This window comes from Calonectris borealis, chromosome 1 (genome assembly GCF_964195595.1).
Source record: "Calonectris borealis chromosome 1, bCalBor7.hap1.2, whole genome shotgun sequence".
Classification (NCBI taxonomy): Eukaryota; Metazoa; Chordata; class Aves; order Procellariiformes; family Procellariidae; genus Calonectris; species Calonectris borealis.
Genome location: NC_134312.1, coordinates 112,036,900 through 112,055,826, shown reverse-complemented (window position 1 = coordinate 112,055,826; position 18,927 = coordinate 112,036,900). Strand labels below are relative to the sequence as shown.

At 39.1% G+C, this 18,927-nt stretch overlaps 1 protein-coding gene across 1 annotated transcript in view; it reads right to left on the bottom strand.

Moving 5' to 3' along the window:
• Positions 1-17,204, bottom strand: part of NCAM2 (neural cell adhesion molecule 2) — a 352,058-nt gene extending 334,854 nt beyond the window's left edge. Inside the window, exon 1 of the mRNA XM_075170635.1 lies at positions 17,037-17,204. Within this exon, the coding sequence (XP_075026736.1) occupies positions 17,037-17,088 (52 nt within the window). The 5' untranslated portion in view covers positions 17,089-17,204. The remainder of the gene's footprint in view (positions 1-17,036) is intronic.
• Positions 17,205-18,927: the final 1,723 nt, after the last annotated feature.

Sequence of the window (18,927 nt, the reverse complement as noted above, 5' to 3'; positions counted from 1 at the left end):
CAAGCATTTACAGTTTTCATGTCTCCCAAAAATATAAAGAACCCCATTGGAGAAGATGCTAATTAAAGACCAGAGAAATTAAAAAATATGTATTAAAGATCCAACTGAATAGAGAAATGAAGAGTATTCTCCAAAAAAAACCACGCAAATGCCCTTGTACCTCTGACCAAGTTGCACCACCTTTCTGAATGAAGTTACTCCGGTGGTAAATGCTATCAATATTAATCATAATTTAACTTGTTTGGGTTAGTATAGGTTAAACTTTTCTTCATCTGAGTACTCCCTACAGGAAGGAAGAAACAAGTTCTTCTTTTTAGCCCTGTGGAACCCAGGAGAGGAGCAGTGCATCTCAGACCGCTAACGGACCTCTGCAGAGCCAGTGCAGAGCCACCTGACTGTGCCTCTCATGCTGTCACCATGGCTGCAGGCAGGGAAGCTTCCCAAAACGTTCCTTTCAGTACCTAAGCGAGAGTACACTGAACAAAATCCAAGCACTAGAAAAGTTAAATAGAAGTTATGTTATTGACTTCAAAGAACCAACTATGTATATATCCATTTGGAAGGCACATCATCATTTCTGCAAGTCATCTGTGGAAGAAGTATGAATATTCATAGATACTCAGAAGGAGGTGGTGATTGATTTTATGAATTTATGGAATATGATTGGTTTTAAATACGTAATTTCAACAGCCCTTACATGTAGGTTTAAAGCTTCTGCCGGAATGTTGAGTCTCATGCTCTCTACATTGCCAATGGTTAAAACACAAAGAAATTCTGCTGTATTAAAATAGTTCCAGTTAGACACGAGTTACCTGTACACAAGTACAGCTGCTTTCTCTGTACCTCTCTTCTTTTTACAATCCCCTTCTTGTTCTTCCACTATTCTTTTCCAAGTCTTTGAGACCTGACTAAATAAATTACCCTGCTGTTTATGCAGCTAATCCAATTTGCAGCAATAGATAACCTCTCATATGTACAAACAATGCAGGGAACACACAAATTTTGCCCCTCTAATTACTCTGTTCTCTCATTTGTGCTAAGGGATCAGGGAATGTGTGTTCCAAACAGCATTTCAGAGCCCTCCCCATTTTCACTGCAAGGATTAAAGAATCTACACAGGTTGTACCAGCATTTGGCACCCTGTAAAATTCTCGCTCAAAACTCTTGCGTAAGTAACATTATTGCCTTTTTTTATGTTAACAGATGATGGAATTTATATCATTATTTTGCTATTTCTATATTTGAAACTAATATTACCAGTAATTAATTCAGCATTTTTGTACTAGTATTTCAATGTTTGAGTATTGTACAAAGACAGCTATGTAACACCATCCCACTTCTATTTAAAAGGAAACAAAACTCAGGAAGACAAAAGTAGGTCCACCTTCATTCCAAAAATAGATACAAAAACCCCACACTACAGATATCCACTCTGGCAATTTTAGTAAATGGAGTTTGCAAGAAAGAAGAAAAAAGCTTGATCAGATTCTGAGCCTATCAATACTGACAGCATCTTTCTCATCCAGTTTCATCTACTTAAAGTGTTACCAGTCCAACATTCACAGCCAGCCTTGAACACCAAAACAGCCTGTTTGGCCACGAAAAGAAAACAATTTTGTTATTCACTTTCATTCTTCAAAGGGATAAATGATGACAGCTATTATTTCAAAACTAAAAAAAAAAGTAATTTCTGATGCAGTGTCAGAATAGTGAGTGGGGAACATAAAAAAATATTTAAATACAGATCTTACAGAATCTGTAGGGTGTTTTTTGGTTTTCTGTTGGGGTTTTTTGTTTTCTCCGCTCCCGCCCCCAATCTAGTTTCCCTCCAAAAAGCACATTTTTCTTTTGTTTCCTTGTCTTCTTAAAAAGAAGAACCAAGCATTCCACTTGCTAATATGCAGATTTAAATAAGGATTTCTGGGGATACTCCTTAGGATCCTAAAGGAATGCCAAATCATCACACTTGCCAAACACTCTAGTGTCAGATAAAGCCCATTTAAGACAGAGCTGCTAGAATCAGCATGCAGACCCCTAAAGAACAACAGTGAAATCAGTTTAAAATCACTACATATTTTCATGTCAGTTTTGACTCCATATCTTATCATAAACTAAAAGCAGGATGACGGTTAAAGCACTGGAACGCAATCAGGACAGCTAGTTCAGTTCTGGATTCACAATGGACTTTCTGTCTGACCTTGATCAAGCTTCTTTAGGTTTCATTTCACATCAATAAAATGGGGTATCTCAGTACAATTAAGGAAAAAAAACATCCACAGGGGCATGACTTCTCTCATTTTGTAAAGAAATACTTCACACTCACATCCTGGCTTTAATGTAAAAAAGAGAAACAAATTTTAGCAAAACCAAGGCAGTAAAATTCCAGTATTTCTGTTTCACAGACAATGACAGAACTAAAACAAAATCCAACACATTAAGTACAGATTACTGTCTAAGATGCAACATTAACATCTCCCTTTTCTTTCTGGTGCCTGAATTAGTTGATTCAGAGTGTACACTGGGCCACACTAACAGGTAAAATTCCTGAGGCACAAATAAAGTTATTTGTATTAAGTCACAAAGCTTCACAATGGGAGAACCCAGGTTTCCTGTCTGCTAGCGATGTTCTAAAAAGAAAACTATAGTCTCTCATACTTCTTCATGAAATCGTTCTTCTCTGTTTAAATGGATATCTATTCTATTGTCTAGAAATGGTTGGTATTCAATCTATCAGATCTAATCTCTGATTTTATTTGTATGAAGAACAAAATTATACAGTTTGATTGAAGATAAAGTAATGACTTTTAAATTTAAAACACTTTTCAAGAATTACTGATTTAATAGAGCCAGGATTTTCTTTCTCACTAGTAGCTCACGTCCTCTTAGTTATACCAGTTTGAATCTGGTACTGGATTGGTCTTCCAAAAGGATACTGTTTGACTCTTACTTCATGAATATGAACTGCATGGGCACTCTCAGAACAATGTGCCACGTTAAGTGGCCCTAATAAAGTTAGAATAGAAGTCACCGTGGCTTCCTAGAATTTATGGAATAACATCGAGTGTCCGAAAAGATGGTTCAACTTTTAGGGTACCACCCTAAAGACTCGGGAGACTGAATCGAATTTATTGCTCTGTGTGACACCTCCTCTAATTAGGTCATATATTCACAGCTGTAGACCAAGCTAGCTGCGTCTATGACATCAGCAGCAGAAATGTGAATAATATAATGTAATGATGCAGAGACACCTTAACTCAGCTTAAGTCTGGAAACAATACACATATGTCAACATGGTCACAGGCTATGGCAAATGAAACTATTTACTTGGAGTCAGAAGTCCTTCTCCACTTCTCCTCTTCCTGACAGGAGTGGGCAATCTGTACCACAAGGACGATGCTGTGCCATTTAGATTTACTGGTTTAGGTTTTCTTTAACTTGAGGATCTTTGTACTGTCCTGCCTTTATCTTGCTGTGGGCATGTCAACACAATCTTTGGCAGGCAGATGCACACTCTGAGTTGGCCAGATGCAACCTAATGGCAATTTGTGCATCTGTAATTACCACAACACTATGTTACTGTTAATAAGCCGTAACGACAGTTTGTTCAAGCACTGTCACAGGAACAGCAGTTTCAGTTTTTGATTTGGAGCTAGTTTGTCTTCAGTTAACTGGGAGCATGCGCAAGGAGAGTTTGCATCTGCCTAGAAGAGAACAAGTGGACATACCTGGTAACTTAATTCCCTACTTTTCCAATGGTAAGGCTGGAGGTGTTGTGAGAATTAGCACATTTCATATCGTGAATTCTGAGTGACAGAATTCATTCACAATTCATATTGTGAATTCTCATACTGAGAATTCCTCAGTATGTTATTGATACTGGGTGGCATACATGTTCCAAAGACAAGTATACAGAAGTAATTTTAAACGTCATCAATAATACTGAACAGATAATCATGGAAAACACATTATTCAGTAGAGAACCTTATAGAAAAAAGAAAGTGGTCTTCATTTCTCTGATCTGCAGAAACTAAAGTAAAAACCAGAAAGTTTCTAAAGGAAAAAACAGAAAGTCTCCATCCTCATTTAGCCTTCTTTAGCTTCTCTCTTCAGGCTAACAAAGATGCCGTTTGTGTCAGTTATGATAATAGATTTCATTATGAGAATATCTATACATATGACACTGAATGGACAGACCATGTACTTTTAAAAAGACAGGTACTGTACTCTGATAACAAAAAATGTATTTTACTTGTTGTTTGTAATTACCAGAAAATCACGTACACATTTTTCAGCTGAATCAGCCCTTTTTATTGCCAGGTTGTAAACTGACCTGTAAGAGGTTGGAATCAGAAGTTGTATCAGAGAAATATTTACCTCCCTAATATCATACCTCAAAAATTCAGTTTAGATGATGCAACTATATTGCACAATGCTAAAGAGGAGAAATTCTGCCGAACGGATGTAGGGCAAAGCTCAGCATTAACTCAATGAATCTGAGAAGGTTTACTGTTTCCACTCTCATTTTACTTCTTCTAAGACAGCAGGACCCCAAAAGTATTTTTATACTGTAAAGACTTAAAAAAAAAACCAACAGTTCTTTATGTAGTTAGGAATTAAGCCTTACACAAAGATGTTTCATGAACAATTAAACTCAGACTGATAATACAAATGTTGGTTTTGCATAGAAGTGTTTACTGTGAAAATTAGCTTTTGCTTCACTGTGTATTTTTTTCCTAACAACTGCTTAAAAAAGCTTATATTCTCATTTTTGCTGGTTTAGTAATTCTTTGTCATAGACATGTGCAGCTATTTTTAGGATTGAATTGCAGAAAAACTTCAAGTAACAGAATTCTAAGATACTACTTCTTAAACTTATTTGATAATTCAAGTAAAATAAACTTGGAACAGACGTATATTTGCAAATGTGGCTACAGTTCAAATGGAAATATGAACAGTAAAGCTATTCTATGTTTTTATGAATCTAATGAGCACTTCTGAGAATGCATAGATTACCTCTTCCCGACATTTTAAAAAACTCACAATAGCCTATTTGCAAGAGAAGTGATCAAGGTTTTCTAAGAGGCAGCAGTAGGTAAAAAGAATAGAATCAGATGTTAACAGAAAATGACACCATAGAGTGTGTCATGATTTCTATAAACATGGCTCTTAAAAACATCCACTCTGTCTCCAGGAAACAGACCAACTGACCTTTGTTCAATCTTCAGTGTTCTTATGACTAAAAACACAACTCAGCGCTAGACACAAAAGGCCTGTCATGCAGAAGATACCTCTAAGTAAGGCTTGTCTTCCAGTCTTAAGAATAAAATCTTGCAGAGCTATTATGTCAAATTTTGTGTGATGCTTTAAAATACACCTGGACTACGAAAACATAATTTTATTTTTTAACAGCCCCTCCCCACCCCCCCAACAAAACAAAACCCAACCCAACAAGGACCCAGGAGAGAAGTATCTCTTCTTTGCAGAAGTGTCTCTTCAATAAATGTTAGGTGTTCCTCCCTTCCTGCTGCTTGAGTTTCCCCTCTTTTTTTTTTCCTCCCACTACAATACTGTTTTTTCTGATTAAACATTCATAAATGTAGTTACAAAATTCATTATGCCATTTTCATAGGTAAAAATAGAACATCACTGCAGAAATGGATTGTTCTATAGGTTGACAGATAGAGAGGTTACTTTAATAACTGCAGATTAAAAGATTCAGGGTGGTTATGAACAGAAAAAGGTTTTCTGCAGGGGTAACTTTCATTGACTTGGGTGTAAAGAGAGACTATCTAGAAACCTTTCAGGACTGTATTCACTAGGCTTCATGGTCTGGAAAATAGTCACAAACACATTTAAGGTGCATTAAAGCAATAGTAACATTCACTAATCACAATTAAAAAAAATCAAGTAAGGTTTCTTTAGAATAGCATTTACACTATTTGCATGATAATAAAGTCTCTTTTCCTTTTAATTTTTCAGTCCACTCAATGGCCACAGTTGTCTTTCCTGGTTTAAAATGGGCACAGAAGAAAATATCAGAACTCCATCTAACAGCAAAAGGTCTTTTCTCTTGAAAAGGAATATTTCTTGGTTTTATTTAGTTATGGTTGGTTGTTTTGGTTTTTTTTTTTTTGTGGGTTTTTTGGGTTTTTTTGTTTTGTTTTGTTTTTTTTGTTGTTTTGTTTTTTTTTTTTTTTAAATGATATCCTTAGTAGCTGAAAATGCAAATATACAATTCATAGGAAAGTGTACTTCTTTTCATCAACATTTTTATGGGAAACAATAGTTTCCCCAGCCAGATCTGCTCTTATATATAGCAGATAAAGTGTTCATTCATGTACCTAGGATGAAAAAAAAAAAAAAAAAAAAAAAAAAAGAGGCTATCAGAGTGCGGCTCGTAAAGGGCTGCACAGAATGAAGCAGGTGAATCCTGAGGTTTTAGAACACACCTAGGAATCTTTTGATTTATACTAATGTTTGCAAATCATACAGAAAAAGCGAATATAAGATCAATATTCATTTTCAAATTAGCAGCATGTAAGCAAATCATGCACTCAGAACTGAAACCCACTACCATGACATTAAAGAAACATCTGTAAATTTACTTCTAAGAATGGTAAAATCAGAATAAGCCTACCATGAGTTTAGGAGAACTGTATAGAAAACATCACCTATGAGAGCGTTCTCAAACCGAGCAACATAAATTCTGTATGGACGCAGGCTGTATAATCCAAAGACATTCACAGAAATGTAATGCAAAGGTGCTGGGGAGGATTATTTCGACTATGCTAAAAGCTGTTGAACCCAATGTGTGGAACTGCCATAAACTGGCACAAATCCATTTAACATCTGATCGCTCAGACAGTATGCTTACAGACCTACAGGCATGACTTGAATACTGAACGTCTATGGAACAATTTTGACTAGTGTCACAAAGCCACAGACCAAAACAAACAAGTACATAAAAACTCTTAAAATCACAAACAAAACCAAATGATGAATTTTTATACTAAATGGTAAACTCTCCAACACAGCTATAACCTGGGCTGCAACGACTAAGTGACCGTAATGATTAATTGCACGAAGTTCAACTTTCTCATATGTTCTCAGAGGGAGAAAATTAAACCAGTACCTTACAATACTTACAATATGTCTTTGGTTTTATTATTTAAAAAAAACACAGAGAAAAATATCCCTTTTGTCTCACGTACTACTTTGAATAGAACCTGGCAACCAGAACATCTCTTTAGTTCTTAGTTCTTCTGTGCTGTTGGATTAGCCCCACGCTCTTTCAGCACTACTTTATAAACATGCCCACTACTTAAATATACATAAAGTTAGAGCTTGATTTTCTATTCTTTACTAAATCGAAATTCCCACATACTTACATGGGAGTTATAAAACTCCTGAAAGCTTCAATCAGATCCTGAAAGCTGCAATCAGTACAACCCCCGAAACAGTACTCTTGGCACACAAGTCTCCCATCGACTTCAGTGGGAGTTCCATGGCTGCAGAGTGTGCATAGTTCTGTCAGCAGAACTCATCTCGCATAACATGTTTTTCTTAAAATAAACTACACAGGCTAGAGATAGATGTAGCATTCATATTATACCATAGGCTTCACTGGAAAAAGTCAGCATTTGTTTTTTTTATAAATCTAAAGTTAGGATATTATTCCACAACACAGAAAGCACAGGAGTACATGAATTATTGCATTATTTATCACTGATGGCAATGCCCAGTTGGGTATAATTCATCTTGAATTTCAAATCCCAGGTAAGATTTACAAAATTAGAATCCAGGAACAAAAAGCAAACAGAAAGCAACAAAAGCAAACCTCCTATTGTGAAATACGGATGTCTGATACAAAATCATTCAGATGATTAGCAAAAACCACAATGTTTCAATGTCGTGCAATTTTATCTTTGTAATTCTCTATTATTGTTATACATGCAAATAAATCATTTAAAGCTGCATTTTCTAAGAACAGTTTTCTTCAACTTTCAAAGAGATGTAAGCAAGTGAAAAAAATTTTCAGACATTAAAAAAATGGAAAAAAGACTTTTGACACCCAAGCATCTGATTTTTTTTTCCCCAGAAACAACTCTAGAGAGCAATTTTTTCTTTTTTGTTTTTTTAAATGTACAGACAACATCTAGTGACACCACCAGAATTTGCAACAGATACCCAAAAAACTCTGGCAATTCTTACTGCATTAAGAAGTAATACCTGCTATGCAACACCTATTATGGCTGAGAAACACTCAAATAATTATATTTTCCAGAAAGTATCATTCAGCAATTTGAAAATTATTTTCCCCTATGTCTTGAGAACTTTTATATGAAGAATATCTTAGAAGCACATCATTTGAAGGGATCTGCTGGGACATTCTGGGAACCCATTAAACATAATCCTTTCATAAATTAATGAAGAACCATCTTAAGAACAACCATACTTCTTGCCTCTCGCTCTTATAATGCTCCAGAGTGACTGCTTTTTTGGCCAGAAATTAATTTTCATCCTGAAAGGTTTTTTTGTAACCAGTTTATATCCATTTACTCATATGTCATGCTTTCCTTTCAAGTACCTCTGCACTCTCTACGTGCGCGTCCCCAGGAGTCGTCTTCCTAACAATCAAATCTCTCACAGCATTCATTTTGCCAAGGTAACTGCTTGAACAGTTTTAGCCCCCACCCCCCTGTAAGGCAGAACTTGCAACGCTGATTACAGTGCAAAAGAGATACTTATGAAGAAGGTGGTTTTTCACAATTGGCCTGATGCAGATCAGCTTAAAATTCAAGTACTTCACATTACCATTTGTTAAATTAAGATAACCATTGCTAAAAGGCTAGGAAAATAAACAAAATACTAACAAAATGTAGGAAAGAAACACCAAACAAAACAAAAAAATTAATTAAATCGCTGGCAAGTCCATGAATATAACATGTAGTTCTGAGCCCGTCACACAAGAGATGTGGAGCTTCTCTATGGTACATACAATTATGAAAGTCATGGAAGAGTTCAGCAAGGAATTAGTATTACTCCATTACTTACAACACAGCAAGTAAGGGACTGAACATTATTTTTTTCAGGCTTCTTTCAGCATTTTTCCCTTGTTTAAGTTGTTGACACAGTATGCCAATTAGATCGAAGTATCAATAGGTTTAAGAACAAATTCATGCAACAAAGATCTGCCAAGATTATTAAGGAAGATCACATACATATAACCTATGAATAGGTTGTATTATCCCTGAACGTTGTAGGGTACACTGACAGAAGTATCACACTGTTTTTGTCCTGTACTTATCCTGTTTCTTTACAACTCTTGCCTTGAGTCTCTGTTGGATCGAGGTCACTGGAGTACATCAATCTTTGTTCTGATCCAGTAAGCACACTAGTTTATGAGTATGGGATGTTCAAGAATTTTAAAAATAATGCTAAATTATGTTAATCCTGTTAACTGGTCTTCAGTACATTTAACACAACCCCCTTTTCTATCCTCTCCCCAAACCCTGGATCTTTAGTTTATTTTGGTTGGACTAATTAAGATAACATAATGATATAATATTGACATATTAACATTGCAGTTCTAATTACATCTTTCTTGTTATAATAAAAAAGAAAATTCATTTTATGTGATCCGTACAGAAAGTTATTCATAGTAAGAGACAGAATTATCTCTCCCTACCTGTTTATGTCTATCTGTGACACATGCCATAAGGATCTCCATACACTGCTTCATGCCCCTCTCTTTTTAAATACTTTATTATTTTAAGTATAGACCTGACTTCATACAAGCCAAATTCAGCTGCGGTACAAAGGTCTGAGAAGTTAATGGGTTTGAAATTGCTTGCAGGTTGACTGAATATGGTGCAATGTGTTTTAGTAGCAAGAAAATTCATGGCAATGATTTTGTTTTTAAACTGAATTCATAGTATGCTCCAAATGGCACCACTTGGGCAAAGTGATGAGGATAGCAACTTCTTGTATGAATTTCATATATGAATTCCAAGTATGAATCTCAGCTTATAGCCAGTTGAACAACTCGTATTGTTACTTAGGCTACAACTCCAATGTAAATAATCAGTTTAATATTAGCTAACTGGAAAGGTCATTTTGAAAAGGGAATTTTCATTCATATCCTAATAAGTTATTCATATGCTACAGGTATATTATGTATTACTTTGAATTTTGCTGAATTATGAAGTTATTCATCAACCTTTGTCTGCTGTTTAGCAATACTACTCCAGTAATTAGAACACTAAATAAAAAACAGTGTCCACTTCTAAAGTCACAATAAAAATTTAGGTAGGAGAAAAAAATATAAGTGGGCAAAGAGAAAAAGAGCCACTTCTACTCCCCTCTCTTCTTCATTTTTTTCTGGAAAAGAATCACTATCTCTTAAATAAACATAAATTAACATACCAATGTTTATGCTTTTTATGGAAAGCTAGTTCTTGAAGGAACTTATATAGTACTTGGATAAGAGAAAGTTTATTTCAGTAATGATAGGCAGGACCAATGAAGAAGCTGACTAAACCCCCATAGTACTTCATGTTGCTTCCCAAGTTTATCTGGATGTTGTCCATCCACAAACTGGCTATTTCAGATAAGATTATACTTAGATCATGGAAACTGGTGGCAAGACAGTCTTGGTTAGTAGATCTCCAGGCTTACTGGAATTATTTGTTCAAACAGGTTTTTAAAAGAGTTGATCTCTTCATCCTATTTGCAATGCTCCTTGTGTATTATATTAAAGAACAGATGAAATCAAACAACTGCTTTTTTCTTTTCTAAAAGAAGCAGAAAACAGGTAAAACATTTCAGAAGATGTTTGGTTTGGTTTTGGTTTTTTTACATGGTAGTAGTGTTCTTAAATAGATAGAAACCATGTAATGAATTTTTAGTTGATACAATTCACTGTCTACCTCCTTCCCAAATTAACTTACTTGAGACAGTAAGATAATTGCTTTTAAAGACTGGTCCTTTTTGTTTCTCATGCAAACACAAACTTAAGTCAATGGAAATTCTCCTCTGACTAGAATCAGTAGAGTTTGGCCACAATGCTCACAGTCATCTTCGTATTTGATAACTACATTATTAATATCTCATTCTGCAGTAGGTCTTTATATTTGTAGTTCAAGCCACTACTCCCGTGTCATGTCATTAACGATCTAGGTTTTGATGCACAGATGCAAAAAGAGATATTTTCTGTTAATCAGAATTTCCTAAATTGTAACAGCAGCATAAATGGATAGTATTGTCACATCTCATGCTATTTAAAAAATGAAAACTGTTTTACCTCCTGCCATTTCAAGAGATGTTTTCAAGAGATGCTTTCACATACTCCACAGCTCCAAAACCCACTGAAGTCAACTGACTCCTGCTCAGTGTGGTGGCATCTGGATTAGTGCAACAAACAGTGCTTCTATGGAGCTACTCAAATGCAGGTTATTCAAAGGCTTAGGGGTCTTGTTAAAAAAGGTTTTCTAAAAGTAGACTTGTGTATGCATATGTATTCTTTGCTTCCTTTCCACATAATTTCTAAGAAACTTTTAAATGGATTTCTTTTCCAGTACAAAAAGATTTTAATATCATAAGCTGTCACCACAAATAGCTGTAGCCAGATAAATTACTCTCCCTGTTTATGTTCTTTTTTTATTCCTCTAACTCTTTTATTCTTTTCATTCAATATATTAAGAGGTAGATTCTGAGCTCATCTACAGCAGAGCAAATCAGAAGGTGTCTTTGCCAATTAACGATGTCATCAGTCAAATGATAACAACTAATATAAAAATTTAGCCAAATAACAAAAAATAAGAAGCTTGGTACCTTTATTTTTGAAGACACCCCATTCAAGATGTTATAGAATAACACAAGACATCTGAAGAGTATCTTGCTATTTTAAATTAACTCTCTTCATTTTCCTGATATCCTTTAAAAATATCCAAATCCATACAATCACAGTGTTAATTGAAACTGAGCTACAAAAGCAATAAAAAGATTTTGTGAAAGAATGCAGAATTATGTTACTGAAGCTGTACATCCTCAGATTCTTGAAGTAACAGCAAGTAGTGCTCTGAATGCTCTATTTAATATTCAAAATTATTCTAAGTTTTAAACTAGTTACCAAAAATTGAATTATTTCATTCAAATACCCTACACTGGGGGGGGGGGGGGAGATGGGACATAATTACTAGGTCAGATTAGGTCATGATTAATTGATTAGGTCAAAACAAAAAGTGATGATAAGATATATTAGATACCAATAGGCCTGGATCTAGTCTATCAGATTCCAATGAGCCTTCAGATTTAATACATCAGGATATCCTTAAGTTTTCTCTCACGTCTCTCCCATTTCTAAATTTCAAGAGACATCGAAAATAAAATTTGCATGACCTGTGACATGTAAAACCTCAGGATATGCTTCATCAAGTATACTGACCTTATTTTATAAAACAAATGTGTGCTAAAAACAAACAAACAAAAAACCCAAATAAAACATCTGGCATGAATTAGTTGGTATAAACTGTTTAAAATATGAATAGCAGGTATTATCCAGATTATTTATCTAGAGAAGTCTATGTCCTACTCTTTCAATAATGGATTTTCAACTCACAGCCACAAATTACAGTGCAGTTAAAACACATGTTTCCCAAAATGTCATATTAACTTGACTTAATTGTGCTGGAATCAAAAGGCATGTGCTGAATGAAACTGGGGGATTACTGGAGTATATTGGAAGAAAATCAGTAAGTAAACATGAATCACTTCGGAAAGGTGCCTCAAAGAAAAAGGTCAACGAAAGGGCAAACAAATACAGTATTTGTTCTCAAAATACTTGTTGAAAAAGAAGGCCATGAAAGGCAAATCATACATAAATTGGTCATAACACTCCAATAACATTCCCGTACATAAAAATAATCAGTTACCTAAATAAATACATGAAATGTGCTGTAAGAGCAAAAGTCAAAGTCAAAATGATGCTATTCAACCTCTTAGGAAAGATTTTAAAGCTTTATCTCTATGACTTTATCTTTAATACATTTCATGATTTAGAGCCACTGCAAATGATAAAAATATCTCTTAATTCCATTTTGAATAGGTGTGCTTGAAACAAAACTCTCTACATATTTCTCAATCATCCATTCTTAAGTCAATCTTTCAGAATACCTCATCAGTCAAGGTTTATTTTCAGGCAGATATTTTGATTCTCATCTTCACTTGAACAAGAGTTACATAAGCTAAATCAGCAAATCAAACATTACTTTTTGTCTGAATTCTTTTTTTTTTTTTTTTTTGAAGGGTGAAAAGGAGAGGAGAAGGTAGTAGATGTATTTTAATCTTGTATAAATCAACTGGTAGCAAAAAACAATGGTTAGCTGAAGTCTCAGGATATGTTTCAGATTTCGGTATACAACTGGAATATAATATTAGTTCCACTTAATCCATGAGACAAATTCATTGATTTCAAAAAATCCAAATTTCATGGATTCCCTACGCAAAAAGCAGAAAGAAGCACGATTCTAGAAAGTGACTGCACTGTGGTGAATAAGACACACACGCTGGCATCTCTTTTGGGCGATGTTCCTTATTAACAAACAGTCCCTTATAAGCACTTGTAAAGAGAAACTCTTCAGAAAAAAAAAAAACCCAAAACCAAACTCGGTATCAAAGCAGTGAAAAGAGGAAACTTAAAGCACAATGACTGAACAAGAACTCACTCCTATGAATCTCCTGGACGAGCACAAAATAGATTAAATTTTACAAGGAAAACATTTTCTATTGCAACTTAACAAAAATTTGCTAACCTAGAGAAATGTGTATTATGCAGAGTGATAAAAGAAACAGGATTTTGCAATCTGGGAAGATGTCCTTTTCATCCACTGTAAGTCAGCGTCCCCAGACACTGGTAAAAACCAATGAAGCCTCCTCTTCTGAGTGTTGTATCACTACATATGTTAAAAAGCAGATTTACAGAGTGGAGTAGGCTATTTTGTTGGTTTGGGGGGTGTGTTTTGTTTTGTTTTTTATTAAAGCAAAGCTAATTAAATTTGGGCCTTTCACTCTGGATGAATTGTCTGGACAGCTTTGAAAGGTTAAGAAAAAAATCCTTTTGTTTTAGCGTAATAACATTGCCAGTTAAACTCCTCCCTTGTGATGAAATTAGGAGAGGGAATATTTGGCCCTGGTAGATAATTATGACATTCATAAGCTCTTAACGTAAGGGGCTGGGGGAGGGGATTGCTGTCTGCTACTTGTTTTCAAACTGCTCTGATTTTCTGAGGTGGAACAAATACATCACAGTTCCCTCTCCCCAGCCTTAAACACCAGCACTTCCCAAAGAAAAAGCATCAGTCAGTCATTCTTCATAAAATCTATTGCAGCTATATTCTTAGAAATATAAATCCTCAACCTACAACTTTCAATATTTCCAAAGCAAATGATCCAAATCTAGTTACTGGCTTTTTTTTAACCATCCACACTCTTCTCTATCTCTACTTTAACATCAAAAAAGTCATAATCATCATTTAATACTCAGATAACACTGGTTTTCTTAAAAACTACAAACCACCACAACCTTCAGCTGATGATGTAAGTGTTCCCCACCGCTGCATTCCCAAAAGAAGATAAATCCCAAGTTTTTTTGGAATAGTCTCTCAAATTGTTTAAATCACATCAAAAAATTCTCAAGATTACTTCAAGGAGGTGTCAAAAAATAAAAAATGCACAATAAATCCCTCACCACAGTGATGCTTATTAAAATTAAAAAAAAAAAAAAAAATCACTGTACATTTTTCCTCTACCCTAGCAACCTAAATGGGAATATTTTCCATATGCAGATGTTTTCCGACTCCCATTTACTATCCCCTACTGTGGATTGAGACTGCATGTTCCTGCTATTTCTACAGCCAGTTCTACAGCCACCCTTCCCCCCCTGCCCCGCCAATACAATTAACTTCCTTTGCTTAAAAAAAAAACAAAAACAAAAAAACCCCAAAAAAACCCTGTTTGTTTGTTTTTTTAAATTGAGACTAATAACAACTTGCTATCAATATTAGATTTCTTCAACTTTCCTCCTCTTCTTTCCATCTCCCCCTCATATCTATCCCCCTAGAATTTTTAAAACTCAGTTTAATAGCATCTAGAATTTCACTCCATTATTTATCCCCTGACATTTGATAGTAAGATACCAAAACTATGTAATCCTCCTACGCTGCAGTAATCACACTTCACAAACTATCTTTCTACCATTCCTCCGTTAGAGGAACCACAGACCACATCTCTGTACACATTACACCTAGGTAGATCAATGCAAAGCCTGAAGGAAGCTTTCCCGTTCTCCTCCTCCTTTGCTATCCCAGTGTCGGCTGTGCTGAAAAGCCTCCGGACTGTTTCTGAAACGCTGCTAATCGGGAGACCTCCAGAGCTCATCCCGAGGTGGCAAAAGCACAGAAGCATTTCTATATAAATTGAGAGCATCTGGTGGCTCTTTGCCGCTTATCGCCGGGACAAAACGTCTGTATGGTATGAGGTTTAGCAATAAATGCATTGAAGGAGACCTTCAGAGCTGCAATCTTAATACCTCAAGGTGTAATGCCGTCCCCCTCCCCCCCTTTTCTCAAGCGCAACAGATCTCACTACCCTCTCACAAGACACCGCCTGACGTCTGGGTGAGACATTCAGCCCCGGCGCTCCGGAGCCTGCACCCACCCGCCCCCCGGCGCACTCCCTGGGTACCTGCGGCGGGGGCGGAGGGGGGCGGCGAGGAGGCGAAGCCGCCCCCGTCCCGGCGCGGGGCAGTACTCGAGCACCGGCGGCCGCCGCCGATGGAGCTCTGCCGCCCCCTGCTGCAAGGCGGCGGCACCAGGGGCCGAGGGCCGGTCCCCGCCGCTCCCACGACTCCGCTGACACCCGGGCAGCTTTTTCAATTTTTTTTTTTTTTCCCCTCCCCTAAAACCTCCTTAAAAAGGCCCCGAGCGCGGGCCCCCGCCCACCCCCTCAGGTGGAGGCAATGTGGCGCCTTCAGGCGTCTCGCAGAGGGCATCCCACAGGCGGCACAGCCGGCACGGCAGCCCGGTTCGGCCCCAGATGAATGCCAGAAACTTGCCCAAACAGTTTCGGATCACCGCAATTATCCCTCATCGAGGGGCACCCTGGCCGAGCCACATCGCCCACGAACGCGCTCCCAGCGGCCCTTCCCCTCCCCGTCTCCTAAAGCACCACAGATCCTCGAGTAATCACATAGGTGACATCCAAAATAAATAAATAAAAAAAAATGTCAACCCCCAAAAAAATCCAAACAAAAAACCCACAGCCCCCAAGTCCGTATTTTGCGAAGAGCTGTCTGGATACGCACATACACATGCAAAAGGCGAACAGTGCCCCGAGGCGCAACCCCAGCACGCCCCGTCTCCCCATACACCTGCCTCCACGGCGTGATTTCACGGCAAAAAGTCTCCGCATCCGCGCACACGCCCGCCCCACCCCTCCTCCGCGCTGCCACCCCCCGAGCCGGGGGCTCAGCGTCCCCGCAGAGCGAGAGGAACGGTCCTCCGAAGAGGAGAAACCCTGACAGGCAGACTTCAGGTCAGATTTCTCACTGGCTCTACCCGACAGTACTTCTCGCTCGCCCTCAAAATGAAGCCCACGTTGCCTTTCCCTCAGGCAGACTCATATTTTAAAGCGCGATCCCTGGCAGATATATTTTTTTTAATCGCTTGATCCCCTCCCACATTTATCGCCCAAAAAAAGGCGAAACCCCATGCAAAGCAGCTAAGTGCACTTAGCACCTTCCAGCTTTTTTTTCTTTTTCCTCAGAAATCATTCCTCTCCCCACCTTGAAGACTTAAAAAAAAAAAGGGGGAGGGGGGGACAGGATGAAGCAAGTTTTAGGTCCTTTTTAATTTGGCTCCAGGGTGATACATTGCTTTATTTTTTTCTCCGTTTCTTTTCCGGTTATATGTTAATCTGAGCAAGCAGACAGTACAGGTAAGAATAATAATTAAAAAAAAAAGAGGCAGCCCCGCTCCTACCTTGCCCGCTACTGAGGAGCAATCCGAGCAGGTAGAGAGGCAGGAGGCTCATGTTCAGGAGCTCGCGCTGGTGGACAGTTCCAAGTTGGAGGTGCTCAGCCCAGGCAAACCCCGCTGCCGTCCGCGCCCGCCCGCGCAGCCCCGCACCCGCGGAGCGCCGCTCGCCAAGTGACTGCCAGCGCCTCCCCGTGCCGCACTATATCAGGGAGGCAGCGACCGCCGCGCAGGAGGCGGGCACACGGCGGACCGCGCGGATCCCTCCGCGCCACACTTACGGCGCACCACCGACGAGCGGCAGCGCAAGGAGATTCTTCCGCCGCTCTCAGAGGCGGCCGCCGGCTCGAAGCCTTCCTCCCTCCCTCCCTCCCTCCTTCCCCCCCCCCCCCCCCCTTCCCCGCCCGCCGGCAGCCTCCTCCGGGGGAGTGAGGCAACTCCCCCTCCTCGCCACCGCGGCCCCTCGGAGCCTGCTCCTCCCGCCGTTGCCTGACGGGAGCCTAAAGGGAGAGGCGGCGGCTTGACAGAGAAGCCTACCGGAAAGCCCCGGCCGCCTGCGCAAGGAGAGCCGAGAGCGGCGCTTCGAGGGGGCCGCACCAAGGGGGCTGGCGTGGCTCTGCCACCCCCTTCACCCCGGCGGTGCCCTGGCTCGCGGCGGCGTCGCCCCCAACGGCTGCCCGCGAGGCTTCCGTTAGGGGGCGGCGGGCGCGTGCCGCCCGCTGCCGCGGGGCGCCTGTGCGCGGGAGCTGCCGGCCCGCCCGGGAGCGGAGCGGAGCGGAGCGGAGGGCGCCGAGGCGGTGGCGCTGCGCGGGGGCTGCGCAGGGGCTGCGCAGGGGCTGCGCAGGGCCCGGCGATTCCCCCGCTCCCTCCGCGTGCGGTAACGTGGGGCAGCGTCGGCGGGAAGCGGGACGGCTGTGAGCGTCGCCTACGGGTGCGTCTTCAACTAATCCCCTTGGGTGCATACCTATTCATTTAGCTGTCCCGGAATTCACTTGTTTTGACTTTTGTTATTGATACAGAGGGGGAAAATACCTCTGCTATGATTGACTGCGTGAAATAAAACCCATAAAAAATAAGTTGCTTACCTTTTTGATGCCTCAGTGCTGTCTCACTGAGGATCTTGCTTTGTAAGGAAAAAAAACTGCCCTAAATCTTGTCCAGCTTGACTTTGAAGAGGTAATTTTTTGTGTGTGTGGGTTAATTAAGCTGTGGTCTCCAAAGCAGCTTCTATAAATTTGTCACCACCTGTATGATACATGGAAGGACAGAGAAGTGGATTTATATTAACGTGAAGCAGTAGTGATAGTAGTTAATAAAAGATTAATCCGAATTAACACATCCCTAATAATTTTTCCAACCTTTTTTTTGCTCTTTTCAAGAGGATTTGGGTTTTGGGGAGGAGGAGGGGGACAAGAAGTCTCTTTGCGGAAAACTAATACAAATTATACGACCAGTATCTTCAGCTTGACACTTGCTGCACAGGAGTCTTACAAAATTATGAAATAGAGGAGGAAGAAATTTGTCAGATCTTGCTGGTATCAACAAGATAGGTGATAAAACTGAAAGTCTTTCCTCAGAAGATGATGTTTTAGGACACTTGGGAACATGCACAGAAAATGCTGCTAGAGGAGAGAGTGAGAACTTTGTGCTGTTGTTGGTTAATCTGAGCCACATAAATCAGAACCTTATAGCTCAACTACATACCACGTGGCCCTGCTCTTGAAACTAAAGATTTTTGTAACCTAGTATAAAAGGAACAGATTCATTTTCATGTATATTTAAGTGGGAATGGAACTGTAATTCCTCATACACTTTTGGAAATCCAAAATATGGCAGCTTCAGCAAAGCCTTTTAGGTGAGAACCAGATTTATATTTAGGAGTCATTTCGCTCCCGAA